Source organism: Raphanus sativus, chromosome 3 (assembly GCF_000801105.2).
Source record: "Raphanus sativus cultivar WK10039 chromosome 3, ASM80110v3, whole genome shotgun sequence".
NCBI classification, from domain to species: domain Eukaryota; kingdom Viridiplantae; phylum Streptophyta; class Magnoliopsida; order Brassicales; family Brassicaceae; genus Raphanus; species Raphanus sativus.
The window spans coordinates 5,089,028-5,108,583 of NC_079513.1; the positions used below are offsets into that span (position 1 = coordinate 5,089,028).

Here is a 19,556-nt window from a genome sequence, read left to right on the forward strand (position 1 = left end):
TCTGCTCTATATTTAACTTTGCATACCTTCTTCCTTAGATCCATTATATAATCTGCTCTATATGCTTTAAGTTCTAATAATTTTTAAATTGTTTACAGGGTGTTAAGATCCATGCATCATGTCACAGAGCACTCATGTTTCGTACCCAACGTAACCTTCCGTTGGGGAGTGGCGTGTAATTGAAAACTTTAAGGTATCTGCAGTGGGTAAAGGGAAATTCCGACCAACGAACCATCAGTATAAAATTACTATCACCAATGAAACGGTTTTTGGCAACTCCGACCACAAAGATGATAGCCCTTTCTTGAGTTTAGCCAATTACAAAAGGATTTCAAACGGGGAGTGAAGATCCTAACATTCTCATTGGTATATATTTTTTTTTCTGTTTTTATATCATATTTATTTTGTATATAACAACTCTAATATTAAACTCTTTTATTTCTAAAATATAGACATTCTTGGTCATCCTTATGACATTTCTGATGTCCAAATTGTTCGAGTGCACGATGAGGACCGAAAGAGAATTCAGTTTCGTATGAGGACATCAGGTATTATGTTTTTGATTTATGATAAAACTTGTGTGTTGTTATTTGGTCGGACGTTTCGTTCAATGTACTTTTTTTATTCCGTAGCGGTAAGAATTTAGCCTGTTGTCTTTGGGATCCTATGCTGAGAAAATCGAAAATCTTGCCCGTGATTCACTTGAAAAGAACAACTGTTTGGTTGTTAAGTTTGCCAAAATTGGCGAGTTTCGAGGTAATTGTTTTCTTAACATAATTTTTTTTAATTACTAAGAATGACCCACAATGTTTTTTTTATTAGGTGAAATTCAAATTACAAATGCATTTGATGCATCAGTGTTGGATCTGAACCCAACAGTGACTGAGGCAGTCGATTTCAGAATGAGGTAAAATATTTTTATTACTATTTTGTGAAACAATTGTGGTTTGATACTCTTTAAAATTCTTATAACTACTTATATGATATCCAGGTTAGAAGATGATCCTCTCCCTCTTGCTCTCACGGACAAGAAGCATGGGAAAAGAGAAATCATTAATGTTGCTGACGATTGGAATGATGTTGGTATTTCAATGATTTCAGAAATCATTGAAATGTCTGAGGTTAGTATACGCAAATCATTGCTGTCTCCATTCTATTAAACTTTAATACATATCATTTTTAATTTGTACATTTTATTAACATAATTATTTTACAAATATTGTAGCTGGACCAGACCAAAATCGTGTGTTCAGTTAAGGCGATTGATACAGATTGGAATTGGTTCTATTTTGGATGTAACAGATGCAAGCATAGTGTTGAAATGATCATTAAGAATGGTAATCAAAGTGACAAACCCTTATTCCGTTGCAAACATTGTCGTGCCAATGTTTCTAACGTTGAACCGAAGTAAGTATTTTCTTAAATTTGTCATTCTTTCAACATAGTTCTCGCCATTATATGGTTTAACTGTTTTTTTTTTTATATTCAGATTCAAACTTCATTTGATTGTTGAGGACGACAGTGGAACATGTAAGGTTATGTTACTTAATTCTGTTGCTCTATCAATTGTTGGTGTCCCAGCTACTGATCTATGGGATGGTTCATATGAGGAGGCAAGTTTATTAATATCTATTATTTGATTTCAAATCTTATACAACCCTTTTACTATATTTTCGTTTTATATTAAACTTATCAGTGTTTTTTTTACAGACTGAAGATCCTGAGATTTTACCTAAACCTATTCTTGATTTAGTGGGAAAATCTTATTGTTTTGGAATAAGTACTTCCTCAGATGGATCAGCTATCTTCAAGGTTTCAGAGGTTTGGTCAGGTGATATCATTCAGAAATCGAATCTGAGTCTGAACCGCTAACTCAGACTGAAGGTGGTTCCTCCAGTTTATCATCCGGAGGGGTAATTAATATTCATAACGAATTATGTATTTTCTGAATATAAACTTCTATCTACCGTAAGTTTATCTCTTTTTTCCATTAATTTTAATAGGTGTTGTGATCAAGGAAAACACTCAAACATCAGAAGATTGTTCAACCCCTCTCTCTAAAAGAAAAGAGATTGATGGAGAGATAGCATACCTGACTTCTGCCTCAAAGAAGATTTGCCCACTCTCAATCAAGTTGGAGAAGAGCTAAGCTGATTAAAGAGAATGTTTTCGCATTGCTTCATCGTTTTCTTGCATGTTTTTTTTTTTTATTTGAATTTTATTTCATTGAGAGTTTCATGTCTTTTGGCTATATCAGTTCTTTTTTCTTTTGTTTTTTAAATTTAACTATTTCTCTCTTAGTTTGTCGCTTTGTTTCATTTATCAATAAATTATTTTTCTCATATACAGAAAGATTACTGCTTTATATTTCTAAAAAAACAACCTAGCATATGTTGGGAAGTATTGTTTACCTGAAAGATTAATTTGAGTCGACGTCGGACCTTCTTATATGCTCCCTTTACCCTGCGTACCAAAATACCCCTGCGTATCAAACTATTGGGACAAGCCGTTAGGATCATATATATATGAGAAATATGTATATTGAACATTAACATATAATACATAAATAATTGGAAGCATTAAAAAATCAAATGAAGTTGAATCTGAAATATACAAAAAAAAATAGTTAAACCATATACTGGCGAGACCTAAGTTAATGATCACCTTGCACTCAAGTATTTTCTCAATTTCTAAGAAATGTAAATATCTAAACAGCTTTTATTTACAACCAATTTCAAAAACTAATATACAGATCGTAACAGCTTAAACAAAATATACCAATATTCATTTACCATATCAATATATTCTTTTGATATCGAGTCATTAATGTAATGATATTTTTTAAAAAAGACAAAATGGAGAAAGTGAAAGCAGTGTATCATAATTAAAACAAACACTTTCACCCCCTTTGCCAAATCGAAAGACTCAAATCACCATGAAAAGAAAACGAGGGGATGGAAACGAAAAGGAGAACGTTCCTCCTAATGCACACAAAAATAAAATGCCTCAGCGGATTTCTCTTAGCAGGAATGATAATCTCAGTCCTAACTTTTCAACTGGTTCTGTTCCTGTGAGATCGATTTTTAAGAGGGTTATGCATGAAATTGGTTCCTCACTCCATCTTCAATAACATCTTCGTCATTCAGTCCGAAACATCAACAGAGCACCAACTCAAATCAAACACCAAACCCTAAACCAGTTCGCCTATTTGGTAAGATAGATGTTTTCTAAACTAATATATTCTCTATACTACTATTATTTTACTAAATAGTGTTATGTATATTTCCATGAAAGGTGTTGATTTGATGTCCAATAAAATCTCAAACACACCAATCAGCAGCAGTTGTCTGACATCTTTTACATTGTAAGTTAAAAACATTCTCGGATGTAAAAAAAACAAAATTTATTGAAGGTGACTAATAACAGGTTTTTGATGTTTTATATGTAGCATCGGTTTTTGCCAGACTCGAGACTTACTTCAGCTCAGACCATTAATTCAAAGAGACAAAGGGACACGCCACTTTCAGTTTTGAATGACATTTCAAATATAAGAAATTCTCTAGCTAATACAGAATTCGGATCGTCATTAGGAAGGTCTTATAATCAAACTGAACATGAGGCAACTGATGAAGATGATTTTGATGAAGGTAATTGGAGACTATGTTCTACTAAGGCTAATTTTTTTCGTTTTAATTAAATTCCACACAGTTACTTATTATTCATATGAACTTGATTCAAATATGATGTAGGTGTCTGTGGTGGAGAAGATGAACTGGATTTTGACTGTAGTTCTCAAGAAAGTACAGACTCGGAAAATGATGGTCGTGATACTGATGGATTCATGATTTTATTGCTCATTGCGACAGCCAGCACAGATCCTTACCGACCAGAATCGTTTTGTGTATGTCAAAATCATCGAACGATCTCAAAATCGAAAAGAAGTTCAGTTTATAAGAAGGAAGAAGGTACTCTATAAGATACTTATAACAAGCTAAATTTTAAGTATTGTTCTTTGCACGATTATAAGATATTTATAACTTATTTTTTAATGAATATGTTTACAACATGCAGGATATATTGATGAAGGTGATCCTAAACACAAATGTCTCACTGTGGTGTATTATGTGGTATGGTGAACGCCTAAAACAAGCGCAAGAACTCTACGAATCCGACATTTGCACTATGTTGCTTGCAAGGTCAAGTGAAACTACCATTATTAAAGGAACCACCAATTGTTCTCAAGAGGCTGATGGAGGAGATGATAAATTGAGTAAGCATTTCCAGAACAATATGAGACCTTACAACATGGTGTTCTCCTTCACTTCACTTGGAGGGAAGTAAACAGATCAGTCCAAAATGGTTTAGGACCTTCTATGTTTCAACTGCAAGGGGAAAATTATCACCTTATGGGAAGCTTACAACCTAACGAGGGAAAAGATGCCAAGTTCGGCCAACTTTATATAGTGGACACTGAAAATGAGGTTAATAATAGAGCAAACTGCTTGAGGTAAGTTCGTTGTTTGTTCTTCTGATTTGACTAAGTTTGTATTTTTTTCTTTTGTCTAAATTATTATTTTATAAATGACAGCTTAGGAAAAGGGAAATTCAAAACTCAGAAGAAAGACAAGCTCAAACCAGAAATTATTAACCTTCTGATCAAGATGTTAGATGAGGTCAATCCTTATGTAAAGTAGTTCAGATCAGCTAAAGATCGTTTCAAGACTGATCCAGAGGACGCATTTCATATGAGGATTGTTAGCAATCGTGAAAAAGATGGAAGGACATATAATACCCCTTCTGCGTCGGAGGTTGCTGCTCTGATTCCTGGAGATTTTAATCTTGATATGGAAAATAGAGATATTGTCCTTGAGCAAAATTGGAAAGCTAAAGAGGATAAGCGAAATTCATGCTTCCTATCTTGCACTTCAGTATCCTCTATTGTTTACCTATGGAGAAGATGAATTCAGGTTGGGTATAACGAAAGGTGTTACAGCAGCATCGAAAAAGCTTAAGAAGCCTAATATCAGCATGAGACAATTCTTTGCTTTCCGACTGCATGAACGTGATAATGAATCACACAGTCTTTTGCATTCTAGGAGACTTTTTCAGCAATTCCTGGTCGATGCATACACTACTATCGAGTCTAACCGTCTACGCTATCTTAAGTTCAATCAGTCTACTTTGAGATCAGATAGTTATGATTCAATAGAAGAATCAGAGAATGCTGGAAAGAACGACTTGCATGACCAAGGACAGGAATTCACCTTGCCAGCATCTTTCACTGGGAGTCCTAGATATATGAAAAATAATTACTTGGATGCTATGACCATATGCAAGCATTTTGGATTTCCAGATCTCTTCATCACTTTTACTTGCAATCCTAAATGGCCAGAAATCACAAGGTATGTTAAGCGAAGAAACCTAAAGGTTGAGGACAGGCCGGACATTGTTTGTAGGATCTTCAAACTTAAACTTGATTCATTAATGGAAGATCTAACAAAAAAAAACCTTCTTGGCAAGACAGTGGCATGTAAGTTTCTTTATGACTCCTGATTGTTTTGTACATGTACCCTGTTCTTAACTAATCTTTTATTTTGTTATGTATTTTTCAGCTATGTATACTATTGAGTTCCAAAAACGTGGCCTACCACATGCCCATATCCTCCTCTTTTTGCATCCAACAAGCAAGCTTCCCACCACAGATGATATAGACAAGATGATATCTGCAGAAATTCCCTAACAAGGAGGAAGAACCAGAACTCTACGAGGTGATTAAAGATACAATGATTCATGGACCATGTGGAGCTGCTAATATGAATTTCCCATGCATGGAAAATGGAGTGTGCTCAAAGTTATACCCTAAATCATTTTCGGATCAGACAACCATTAATGAAGAAGGTTTTCCGATTTATAGGAGAAGGGAGCAGTCTGTTTGTTTTGTCGAGAAGAATGGGGTCAAATGTGATAATCGATTTGTCATTCCTTACAACAAGAGACTGTCTCTTCGTTATCGAGGTCACATTAATGTGGAATGGTGCAACCAAGCTGGTTCTATTAAGTACTTATTTAAGTCACAACATCAACAAAGGGCTGTTGAGCCTCCTGCTCATATTGTTGAAAGTATGTTAGCAAATGATGAGCCTCCTGCTCCTATTGTTCAACCAGACGTGGAGGGAAATGCTGTGGAAGGGAATGTGAAAGATGGAAAAGTCGAGAAGAAGAAAAATGAAATAAAAGATTTTTTCGACTGCAGGTACATCATTATGATTTCTTTCTTTTTAAATATTTATTATGATTCATTGCTTAGTAAAATTAAATATTGTTTTTCTTCTTCTAGATATGTATCTGCATGTGAAGGTGCTTGGAGAATCTTTAAATTTCCTATTCACTACCGGTCTGTCTCAGTTGAGAAGCTTAGTTTCCATCTTCCCGGAAAACAGAAAATTATCTTCAAGGGAAAAGATAAAATGAAAGTTGTTGTCAGTCGCAAGCTCATTGAGAATACTATGTTCTTGGCATGGTTTGAGCTTAATAAAGTTGATGAACTTGCTAGAACTCTTACATATGCCCAGATACCAAACTTCTTTACCTATGACAAGAAGAAGAAGAAGTGGAACAGGAAAAAAAGAGGTTTCAGTATAGGAAGGATTAACTATGCTCCGCGGATCCAGGAAGATGCTTATTTTTTTGCGTATGTTGCTTAACATTGTTAAAGGTCCTACAAGTTATGATGACTTGAAAACTTATGAAGGAGTTCTTTATCCTGGATACAAGGAAGCATGTTCTGCTCGAGGGTTATTGGACGATGATAAGGAGTACATTGAAGATATTTTAAGCAGAAGTCAGTACTTGCTCAGGAAGTGAACTGCGACAGATATTTGTAATTATGCTGATAAATAACAGTTTATCCAGTCCAGAAGTTGTGTGGGAGAAAACATGGGAGCATCTTTCAGAAGATATAGAGTATAACAGAAGGAAATATTTCAATGGACCAGGTTAGCATGTATTTAATTGAATTCGTTTTTAATATATATATCTACCTTTTGATATCTGGTTTAACCTCATTTTTTTTCATTTAGGACTATTGTTAACTGATGAGGACAAAAAGAAATTTGCTCTCCAAGAGATTGACAGTCTTTTGAGGCGTTGTGGGACTACTCTAGCCAGATTTACTTCTATGCCGAAGCTGCAAAAGACGAGTCGACATGATTCAAATGTGTTGATACTAGATGAGCGCAACTATTCACGTGAAGAATTATCTCAGACTCTTGAAAGAGACATTCAGAAGATGACTGCTGAGCAAAAAAAAATATGATGAGATCCTGACTGCTGTGAATGAGAGAAAGGTGGAATGTTTTTTGTTTATGGATTTGGTGGAACTGGAAAAACATTTCTATGGAAATTACTTTCTGCAGCTGTTAGAAGTCGAGGAGATATAGTTTTGAACGTTGCATCAAGTGGAATTGCGTCATTGTTGCTGCAAGGAGGTAGGACTGCCCATTCAAGATTTGGAATTCCACTAAATCCTGATGAGTTTTCGTCATGTACAATGTCTCATGGAACGGACCAGGCAAATTTAGTTAAAGAGTCTTCACTCATCATATGGGATGAAGCACCAATGATGAGCAAGTATTGTTTTGAAGCTTTGGATCGGAGTTTGTCTGATATTATTGGAAAGGACAGGAATAATCCATTTGGTGGGAAGGTCGTGGTATTTGGAGGTGATTTTAGGCAGGTTCTCCCTGTGATAAATGGAGCTGGTAGAGCTGAAATTGTATTGGCAGCACTGAATTCATCATACCTTTGGGAACACTGCAGAGTTTTACAATTAACAAAGAACATGCGATTGTTATCGGATTCTTTAGTACCAGAGGAGGCAGCAGATCTTAAAGATTTTTCAGAATGGATATTGAATATTGGCGATGAGAAGATTAATGAACCAAACGATGGGGAAGCAGAGATTGAAATTCCTTCTGAATTCTTATTCTAGACTCGGCTGAACCTATTGAAGCAATCAGCAAAGCTGTCTATGGTGATATTCAGTCATTACAGATGAATAAAGATCCCAAGTTTTTTCAACAAAGAGCAATCATGTGCCCAACAAACGAAGATGTCAATATGATAAATGAGTATATGTTGGATCAGCTTGAAGGTGAATTCTATTCGTTACTCTTAAGAATTTCTGTATTTGGAAGTGTTACTAATAAACTAACCGTTGGATTCGAATATTGCAGGTGAAGAAAAAATTTATCTAAGTGCAGACAGTATTGATCCTTCCGATAAAAGCTCGGTCAAAAACGAAGCCTTGGGGGCTGATTTTCTGAATACTATTAAGGTTTCTGGTTTGCCAAACCATAGTCTGCGACTCAAGATCGGTTGTCCTATTATGGTTTTACGAAACATTCAACCTACTGCAGGGTTAATGAATGTAACTAGACTTCAGGTTACCGAACTTATGGATTTCATGATTGGCGCTAGAATAATAACTGGAGAAAAGGTTGGGGAAATTGTTTACATTCCGAGGTTGTTGATTCAACCATCAGACACACAGGTTACCTTTTAAGATGCGCAGAAGACAATTGCCTTTGGCTGTGGCCTTTGCAATGACAAAAAATAAAAGTCAAGGGCAATCACTCTCTGAAGTTGGTCTGTTTCTACCAAGACCTGTGTTTTCACATGGACAGCTATATGTGGCAATTTCCAGGGTCACATCAAAGAAAGGATTGAAAATTTTGATAGTAGACAAAGAAGGTAAGCCACAGCGGAAGACAATGAATGTTGTCTTCAAAGAAGTTTTCAACAATCTATAAGTCAGGGGACCGTGACCAGGTTAATAATTTTGCTTTTATCCACTAAATTGTTTATATTTTCGGAAATTACATTTTCTAATATTTTGTAGGTATTCAAGCTATTTTGCTGGCTAGCGTGACATCTGAAGGCAATATTTACATCAAACTTTGAACGTGGATTTGAATTTCATATTCTCGAATCTATCTGTTTACTTTCTTTCAGTTGTTTTGGAACTATGTTTTGCTTCTTATATACTATTGCAAGATATTTACTTTGATGCTAAGATTTTGTGGCATAGTTTTTTCTAATGAAATACACACTCAATCAAGAATGACATCGTAAAAGACCACATTTCAATCAACATTCATCAAATAAACTCATGTTGTTCTCCTAACTACCAGATTCAGTTCGAAGCCTAATTAGTATCTACCTTATTCAAGCATCAGTAAAAATGCACTTACTTGCTTACGGGAAGCATAACGTTATGTCTCTCTCCAATGTGTTTCATTTGTAATAAGCTCAATTCCATTAGATTTGAGCTTCAAATTGTATGGACCCTGTCAAATAAAAATTTGTAACAGATTTTAACAAAGTATCCATGATATATTAAAACTGAAACTAACTTATTAACGTAGAAGAAGACACATTTGTTTTAAATAACTTATCTTCTATATAGTAGACCTTGCCCTATTGCTCTTTAGAACACTGCAGATAATGTATTTATTGCTTCAGATCTTCTTTGTATACATCCAAACCATTCAACTCTAACTTGAAACAATAATAACTGTTGAAAAATACAAAAAAAAAACGGCAGATTAGATTTACTTTACTGTTGTTTAATAAACTTCTTATGAATTTGTCTAAGTTAACCGAACAATCAAGATAACATTGTCTTATATATATTTTTTTCCAGAATAATGTTAAAAAAATAACAGAGTTTGAACCCTGTTCACTAATTTTCCATTTGAAACAACATAGTATATATATAAAAGAACATAATAATATACAAACCTTAGCATCCACGAGGAAAAGCGGCCCTTCTCTATTGCGTGCTCTGATTAACAACGATTACTTATGTTCCTGTTCTTAACTCGGAGAGGTAACAAGTCTTTCCTCTTGGAACAGCAACATCAGCATGAACTGGCCCCTGTAATAGCATATTCAAGACTTATTAAATATATGAGACAAAAAAATCACAGCGTTGACTCTAAATTAACATGTCTAAAAGCTACCTACCTCAAGGTATAGTTTTGATTCAGAAGGATTACTTGAAACAGCAAACATCGTCTTCTCACTTCGTTGGAGAGCCGCCAGTAGACCTTCAATCTGCTCATCTTCAATTTTAAGTTTCTGTAGGTCCTCAGGTACACAAACCTCAAAAACTGCAGCCACAGATAGTGTAGATCTGCGAAATTAGAAGTTGATCTGCAATTATAGTATATAAAATATATTTTAAAAACTCGGTTAACAATAAAACTTGAAAACAGAAAATAGATCAATCGAAATCCTTAAAACAGAGTTAGGGTTACATATACATACCTTGCGCAACCTCTTTTTTGATCCCTAACATCACGATTTGTAAGAACTGATGAGATTTTGTTGAACGGATTTCAATGATTTTCCTTCTCTAAGATTCCTCAAGAACATCGAAGAAGAAAGAGAAAGACTCTTCGCTTTCACCGACAGAAAAATATAACCAAAGTCAGATATTTTATTTGTTAACACTTGGCGAAGTTTTTTTTTCTGTTACGCTTCCCGGAAAAAATACTAATGCACCTTGGGCTTTTACTTTATGGACCTTTCAACATATTTTTCTTCTCGACTATTATTACTTATGTATATACAAAACCAAGCCCATACATTATTTTTGTTTACGTTATTTATATTCATATTTAGATGTTTAAATTAAAATTAATATCCTTTTGCAGCTTTACATCTGTGTTAAACCATTAAAAGGCTGTGTCTTTTCTACATAAATATATAATTCATTAGTTCCTCATATTTAAAATACAATAACGTTAATAATATATATATATATATATATTACAAATCTCTAAAAGAAAAAAAATATTTTTTCAAATAGAATACATTATATACATTATTGTTCGTATAATATTATGTTTAACAAATAAAAGTGAAAAAAATCTATTTTCAGATCCCTAAACTTTTTAATCAAATCGTTTAGTACTAATTAAAAAACTTGAAACACAAAAACATCAAACACACATAATTAATTCCCGTACTAACGCTCCAGTTTCATTTGTTGTTATGATATCCAATATTCTTCGTATACAGTAGATGGTTAAATACGCAACCAAAACATTATATAGTAAATATAATACGATTATATATAACACATTCATCATTTAGTAAAAAATAAATCGAAAATTCATACCCGCGCGCGAGGTCTAGTTCCTATTATTAATGTATCATTGTCTATTGGATAAGAAGAAGAATAACCGATTTCTTATTTCTCTTGTTTCACAACAAATACCATTTTTCTTGTACCATATTCCATTTTTACTTTAACCAATTTTACCTTTAAAGAATATTTAATAGACAAAATACCATTGTACCCCTGAATAATTAAACCTAAAACTACTCTCCTTCTCCCTTAACAATGATCTTAAAAGAGACAACGATCACTTAGAATAATTGTTAAAAAAAATCACAAATAAGTTTGAAACCAATGTATAAGAATAAATACATTTATTATCTCATTTATAAATGACTATTAGTTTGTTTATATAGTTTTATTTTGGGAAAAAAATCATTCCAAAACAAACTTTCTAACATCAATACTTTAAGTTTGTGATGAAAAAGACTAAACTAACCCTTCTAAATAATTTAAAATAATTTATAAAATATTTGTAAGCCAATCTCACCCTTAAAACTAAACTGTAAAAAGAATCAAATGTTAGGGTATTTTGGTTGATTGTATATTTGAAAATATGTAGCCAATTTATGGTATTCAAGCAATTTCTCTTTATTTTTCAGTTACATATGTTCTTGCATTTGTGTTTTTTCATACTTGATAATTTTATTTGATATTTAAGTATCAAACTTTTTAAAACTAAAGGAAAGTTAAATCTTACTTTTTCTCGGAAGATTATTTCTAAGGGAAAACATTGATCCCATCGATTTCGTTGACTAGTTTTTATCTCCACATTAACTTTTGTTTATGTTTCTTCTGAATTAATTTAAATACTCCTTCTGTTTCTATATGTAAGTAGTTTTAGGAAAAAAAAATGTTTCACAATATAAAGTGTTCTCAAAACCCAAAGCAATAAAATAATTTAAATAATATTCCACTGAAAACTTAAAAGCATTTGTTAGTCTTCAATGTTTTTGAATACAACTTACAATGTTAGTCAACTAAAACCTTGAGAATACAAATTAAAAGCCCATAGAACAACTAAACTTGAGGCCCACATACACAATGCCAAAACAAAAGAACGGAATGAGCCTAAAGCCCAAACCGATGAAAACCCTAACAGCTGCACGCATGAACATGCGTCCCAGACGCCTCATCTCGAGTTTCGTCGGAACACACCGGGACCTAGTCCACACACCCTTTCCTGGTCTGAGCTCATAAATGTGGAGAGCCTCCATCGAAACTGTTTCGAGATCTCATCCCGAGCCTTCAGAACCACCACTGACGCCTTGACAACCACGAACCATCTCTATTCTACCTTATTTCGTCTTACTTTCGAAGAGCTTCATCGATCTCGAGATCTCATCCATCAAAACAAAGCCGACAACACAGAAACCATAAACCGCTCTAAACACCATACCCGTTCCAAAATCGGAACCACCTAAAGCCGGCGACGCAAGACTATGGAACCTTCACCCCGGAAAAGAAAGCCGGTGACGGCAGAGCTGACAAAGCTCCCACCTCCCGGATACGGAGAGTTGAAACTGGTGGGAATGAATTTGAAGAGAAACACAGGGTCTCTCTCCATCCCTTCAAAACATGCAAAGAAAACCCAAAAGAGAACACAAAAGAAACTAAAACGTAAAACCTAACCAACTAACATTTATTAGTTACCAAAAAATATATTTCTTAATCCACTATAAATACAAACGTAAGTTCTGTCTTTCTTCCATTATTTTTTCTATTCGGTTTGCTTTCTTCAACCTATTTTTTCTTCATAAAACTATGGATCAAAATGAAGAAAAAATGAAAAAGAAAAAGGAACTGAAAATATTTAATAAAATCAACAAACCACAATCAAACTTGCATATGTTCACTCGGGCATTCGACGTGAATAAGATGCACCATGATAATGGAGAGCTTCATCCCGACAAATAAATTGAAGACACTATATTATCTATATCGAAGATTACTTTAAAATTTTATTAATTTTATTACTAACAATAATCTCTCTCTGATTAAATGGGGCAGATTGTGTGTAATAAAAAAAAACGTTTTTATTTCTGCTTTAGAAAAGGTTAAAAATTTTTAATATCCGCGCTTTGAGCAAAACTATTTACATAGCGAAACAGAGGGATTATTAATTTTAATCCTATTTTAAGTGTATTTATTCTGAATTGCAGGCAAAGAAGAATATTGTACTTCATAGGAGCGTAAGATAAACAATAATTTATTTATTTTTAAGTATCTCCTCATTTATGTGGAAATTTCATTTTTACCACATTAAGATACCATTAATCATGTTTACTTTATTAAATGGACATTTTTAAAAATATCTTATTCATTAAAGAGGAAAAAGACTCTTATACCCTTTGCTTTATATATATATAATATAAATATTATTTATAACTAAAATATTTATTTTAACTTTAAATTCGAATTTCGATAAATATTTTTTGAATTTCTTTTTTATTATTATTTTGAATTTTATTTTTGCAAATTTTATTTTAGAAGTTGGAAATTATTTTTGAATTTATTTTTAAAAAATGTTTAGAAAAAAATAGGTATTTATTTATATATTTATTAAAATCCTAAATCTCACATTCCAAAACTTGAATTCTCAACTCTAAACCCTAAGTCTAGATTAGTTAACACTAGTGTTATAAGTGGTTATTTACCTCTTTAAACATGAAAAATGATATTAATAATGGGGAAAATGGGCATTTAATTCCCCAAGTATTTGCAATCGGCAATTTTAATACCGAACTATGGTTCGCGCGATTTAATGCCCCAACTAATTGTTGACCTTGCCAATTAAAGACTACGAAAGTCAACAGTTAAGTTTTAAACGTTTGTCGTTAGTTTTAATTTCTTTTACTTACAACATAACTCGACATCTACAATTTGGAACCTTAATTTCGAGAGAAGGCGATTCCAGCGACATTAGAGGTGATTTCTGGCGAAATAAGAGAGCAAATCCGGCGACGTGATGAATAAATTCAAGAAGAACAAGAAACTTTGCCATGAAACAGCTCAAATTTCTTCTGGATCAAAATCTGTAAGTCATATGTTCTTGACACTATTTTGAAGAATCAAGTGAATGATGAGACTAAAAGGTGTTTGTATAAGATAGATTTCGAACTTTACTGTTGGTGGCTATGTGTGTAGGAGGAGTTAGGTCCAGAATGCATGATTGATTCATATAGTTGTGGAATCGTTTATGGAGAGACAGGATATCCAAAAAAATGTGTTTGTGGAAGTCTGGTTAAGATCTTTACATCAAAGTCCATAGCTAATCCAGGATGTCCTTATTTCCGATGTACTTATTCCCGAGCGGTAAGATTTACTTATTCTTATGTGTGAGCCATTGATATCTTTCTTCATCTTTATCTTCATATGTGTATTTCAGGATGGTCACTTGTTCAAGTGGGTTGAGGATTGAACATATGAAGAAGTGAATGAGCTGAAGGTTGAAGGGATGTTTTTAATAAATGACCTCAAGCTTCAGATCGAGAACTTGAAAGAAGATATCCAAGGATGCAAAAACGAGATGAAAAAATTCAAAAGAAAGACCATTGTGCTTTTTGGTGGCTTGTGTGTTGTGGCCATTGTTGTCTTCTTTGAGAAGATGTTTGACCAAGGTGAAAGTTCACTTGTGTTTGATAAGAAGAAAATGTAAGAGAATGTAAGGGAATATGTATGAAAGTGTAAGACAATTTATGTGTTTCGTAGTAAGAAAATATGTATGAACGTGTAAGACCTTTTATGTGTATTGGATAACCTTTTGTAATATTAGTTAAGCCTAAAATTATTTTCATTTGGTAGTTTTGCAATACAAAGTTTTTCATAAACTTTCACCGTAGATTGGGTTTTGAGTTTACAAAAAAAAGTGGTCCAAAAAAAAGAGTTTGCAAAAAGAGTTACCCATCAACATAGCATAAACATGAAGACCACATCTACACATGGTTATGTGGAGAACCCAAACCGTCATTGTGATGCTCCTTGTGATGACTGAGAAGGTGGAATTTGTGATGCTCCTTGTGATGATTGAGAAGGTGGGATTTGTGATGATCCTTGAGAAACTCCCGGCTGCAAGTTTGAAGACCCTCCCTACATTAAATAAGCACCAAATGTCAGTGAATAAAGCCATTCGAAAAAGCAAGTAAGCCATTTCAAACCTGTTTTTTCCGTGGGCGACCTCTAGGACGTTTTGGTGGAGGAGCTGCAGCTGGATTAGGACACCTAGTCTTGTTATGGCCTTCCTTCCTACAGTTTGAGCAAGTTGGAACTCGACCGTGGCGGGTAAGCTTGTGAGGATTCGAAGAAGACTCATGAGGACCTCTCTTTCTAGCATAATCATTAGGTCTTCCCTGGTGGAAGCGTGAAGGTGGTGGAAGAATTGGGAGCCGACCTAATCTTGGCCACAATTTCATCCCTTTAACTGGCTTCATACCTTCTGCATATAGCTGGTGCCATTTTGATGTCAAGTAGATATCAGAGACATACTCATTAAGATCTAGTCTTGTTGCCGTGATGACACACATAGCATGCATATAAGGTAAACCATTCAATTGCCAATAGCCACAACCGCATGTCTTCTCAGCCATATTGACAGTGTAAGCATCATCATGATACTTTATTTCATGAATCTGTCCAGTAGTCATATATCTAATGCACTCCTTAGCCTTCTGCCTGTTCATCTCAATCACTTTATCTGCTCTTGGAGTGAACCTTTTCTTGCACCTCTTGGTTAAAATGGTTCCCTTTGTGTTTCTCACCATGGTTTTTCTCCTAACCTCTGTCAGCATATCAAGAAGAGGCTTCCTCCTAGACTCTCTAACACTTCTGTTGAATGATTCTGAGAGGTTGTTTAGGTTGTCGTTGCAGCAAGATCCAAGCTTGAAGTAGGCACGAGACCATGTCATTGGTCCAGTAGACTGAAGAGAGTCATAAGCCCCCTGATTGTAGTTCTTGAGAGCCTCTAAGTTGGTCAGAAACACTGCTGGTGTGTAGCTTCGTGCTATTTTCCAGAATAGACGCTCAAGGACAATGTCTTTATTTGTCTTCTTCCAGTTTTCTAGAACGTGTCTAGCACACATTCTGTGTTCAGCCTGAGGAAGCTCTTCGTGTACTGCATGTAATATTCCCTGTACAAATGAAGAATCAAGCCTTAGTACACCAGAGAAGTCTTAATATATACATAAAGAAGTGATGAACATACCCAATGCTTGTCTGAGATTATTGTTATAGCCTCGCCATCTTCAAGACCCAAATCTTTTTCCAGTAGTTGCACAAACCATAACCAATTCGGATTATCCTCAACTTCTACCACAGCCCAAGCTATTGGAAAAATCCTATTATCTCCATCCCTACCAACAGCGGCAAGCATTTGACCTTTTATATCCCACTTCATAAATGCAGCATCCAATCCTATAATGGGTCTACATGCTTCCTTCCAAGATGTTTTCAAGGCCTCAAAACACATATACAGCCGGTGAAACCTCTGCTTGCCTCCAGGAACCGGACCGGGAATTGTCTCAATTTCCATAGTAGATCCGACAATAGATTTAAGTACCTCTTCCTGGTAGTCCCAAAGTCTTGAGAAATGGATTTCATGACCCACCTTTCTTCTGGCTGCAAGCACTGCCTTTGCTCTTCTGCATTGTTCCTCAGACACAATCATATTGTACTCTCTTTTTATCTCATCAATCATCTCCTTAGACTTGATTTTAGGATTGATTCGAAGTCTCTCCTCAAATAGCTGCGCTATGGTTCAACACTTCAGCAGCTTTTTATAACCTGACCTCACACAAATATGTGTATTCAAATACACTTTCACCATAAGCTTGTTCCTGCCTCTCTCGAAAGAACAATATACTCTCCAACGACATTTTTCTTTTTTTTTATGCTGTGTGCAGCGAGCTCCAAGTCTGTCAGCTGATGATTTATAAAACTGTATGTCGTATTGCGTCTTCAGTGAGTACTTAAGAACAGCAAACTTAAACTCCTCAGCGTTATTAAATGTCTTCCCAAGAGCTAAAATCTCATCATCGCCATAGTTGAATTCTCTTCCTTCTTCTTCTTCATCCTGACAATCATCATCTGATAATGGATCCGGAATAAAATCGTCGTTCAAAATATCATCTCCACTATCATCACTAGGCAGCCTCTCTAAAAAGATCATCTTCATGAATTGGTACATCAACATACTCACTATCATTTAATTGCAGCACCAGCTCAGACTCTCTATATCCAGCCATATCTTTAACAATGACTTCACAATCATCTCCCTCAACAGAAGAATTATGACCTGACGCCATAGCTTCTTCTTCATGGTCTGTTGCTATAGTTTTTTCTTCCTGATTTGGTGCCACAGTTTCTTCTTCAGCATCACGTTGCATTGTTTCTTCCACTAAACCCACATAGCCTATCACTTCTTCACCTACATTCCCTTCTTCCCGAACATTACCCTCTTCAAGTCCTGTCCTAAACGAACAGTCTTCATCTCGTGTTCTAAACCAAAAAAAAACAAACACATCAATAATAAGAATCAGTAAATTCTATAAAAAGTTCAACTGAATTTACCTTTCAATTCAGTTGCAGGTTGAAATTCAGGAACTCTTGGCACATCGGGAATTTCGGGAACTTGAGCAACATTGGAAACATCAGGAACTATGGGATTCGAGGTTCCCCTTCGAATCGGATACTTATTCCTCCATCCCCCTGCCTTTCCGGTGAATGTTTTCACCATTATTTCGCCGGAAATCGCTTATGTGTTGGCCGGAATTGCTTCTGTCGTCGTCTCTTCGAAATTAGGGTTCCAAATTTGGGATTCTGTATTTTGTCGTAAGTGAGTGAATTAAAACTAACGACAAACGTTAATGAGTTAACTGCTGACTTAATTAATCCTTAATTAGCCAAGTCAACTAATACTTGGGGCATTAAATCGTGCAAGCTATAGTTGAGTATTTAAATTGCCGATTTGAAATAGATGAAGAATTAAATGCCCTTTTTCCCATTAAGAATGTGGTAGTTTTGGCCATTTCTCTTGATTTATATAGTTTTGTTTGTGGGAAATTTTTATTTCTTTAACAAATTTTCTACCACTTTCAAATTTTACCCTAGAATACCCATTTTCATAAATACATTAATTTTGTGATGAAAAAGACTAAACTAACATTTCTAAATCATTTAAAATATTTTAAATAATTTATAAAACATTTGTATGTCAATCCCACCCCCTAAATACTAAGACCTAAACAAGAATTATTAATCCCTAAATCCAAATGTTAGGTATTTTTGATTGATTATATTTTTGAAAACTAGAAGCCAATTTATGTTTCAAGCGATTTCACTTTATTTTTTCAGTTACATATTTCCTTGAATTTAGTTTTTTCATAATTGTTAATTTTTTTAATATTTGAATATCAAACCTGGTAAGAGTAAAAGAAAACTAAATCTATATTTTTCTTATAAGATTATTTCAAAGGGAAAACATCAACCCCATCGATTTCGTTTACTAGTTTTCATCTCCACCTTCAATTTTAATTATATTTCTTCTGATTAATTTCAATATCTATTTTTATCCTCTTTTAAGGGTATTTATTCTGAATTTCTGGCAAAGAAGAATATTGTATTTCATAGGAGTGTACAAGAAACAATAATTCCTTTTTGTAAAAGAATTTCCTCATTTTCAGCCATGAGACAGAGTGTTATGTTAATGGTTTCTTGTGTTCTCACATTTCTCATTTTAAATAATGTTAAAGGTAATTTTTTTATTATCCAGTGTTTATCTAAAGAATTTTACAATTTACTAATCTTTTGAGGTTGATATAAACAGTAGAGGTGGAAGCCGGCATGAAAAAGCTTTTCTGCAAATCATTACCAAGCAATCATGCTGGAGCATGCGGAAAAAATGGAATTAATTTATGTGTAGAGGACATGAAAAAGATGAGTGTAACAAATACTGGAAAACCTGTGCCAAAAGGATGGGGAGTACAATGTACCAAATGTATTGATGATCCTCCCAAGCCAGGTTATATTCGCATGCATCAATGTGAATGTCGATATGATTGCTAAATTTTAAAATATATATATGCATAATCTCTTTACTAATAAAGACATGAAATCAATGTAATAGAGATCTTTTTGCGTAGATCTAGCAGGAAAAACAGCTCATGTCTTATTAATAATTTTCCAAGTTAGATTGGTTATGGTTCAAAATAAATATAAAGTTTATCTAATAATATCCAAATTCTTATTACCTTATGTGTGTACATATATATAAGGGGATATAGAGAGAGAGAGAGAGAGAGAGAGAGAGAGAGAGAGAGAGAGAGAGAGAGAGAGAGAGAGAGAGAGAGAGAGAGAGAGAGAGAGAGAGAGAGAGAGA

The 19,556-nt window shown here is 34.3% G+C and overlaps 1 protein-coding gene and 1 long non-coding RNA gene across 2 annotated transcripts; one reads left to right on the forward strand and one right to left on the reverse strand.

The window, feature by feature from the left end:
- Positions 1-4,406: 4,406 nt before the first annotated feature.
- LOC130509905 (uncharacterized) lies at positions 4,407-7,990 on the forward strand. Its single transcript, XM_057006217.1, has 10 exons — positions 4,407-4,507; positions 4,589-4,685; positions 4,930-5,402; positions 5,613-5,616; positions 5,730-6,253; positions 6,338-6,630; positions 6,716-6,815; positions 6,904-6,995; positions 7,080-7,247; positions 7,416-7,990. The coding sequence occupies exons 1-10, from the start codon at positions 4,407-4,409 to the stop codon at positions 7,988-7,990; spliced, it is 2,427 nt and encodes an 808-aa protein (XP_056862197.1).
- Positions 7,991-9,257: 1,267 nt separating this feature from the next.
- LOC130509652 (uncharacterized) lies at positions 9,258-10,507 on the reverse strand. Its single transcript, XR_008943656.1, has 4 exons — positions 10,330-10,507; positions 10,027-10,215; positions 9,802-9,937; positions 9,258-9,574 (listed from the first exon to the last, which is right to left on the reverse strand). It is a non-coding gene; the product is annotated as an uncharacterized LOC130509652 (long non-coding RNA).
- Positions 10,508-19,556: the final 9,049 nt, after the last annotated feature.

Excerpts from the sequence above, each read along its gene's own strand:
- LOC130509905 (XM_057006217.1), top strand. The coding sequence starts at position 4,407 with ATGGGAAGCTTACAACCTAACGAGGGAAAAGATGCCAAGTTCGGCCAA. Across the intron at positions 4,508-4,588 it reads AATAGAGCAAACTGCTTGAG|CTTAGGAAAAGGGAAATTCA; the intron begins GTAAGTTCGTTG and ends TATAAATGACAG. Across the intron at positions 6,631-6,715 it reads GTGGAACAGGAAAAAAAGAG|GTCCTACAAGTTATGATGAC; the intron begins GTTTCAGTATAG and ends ACATTGTTAAAG.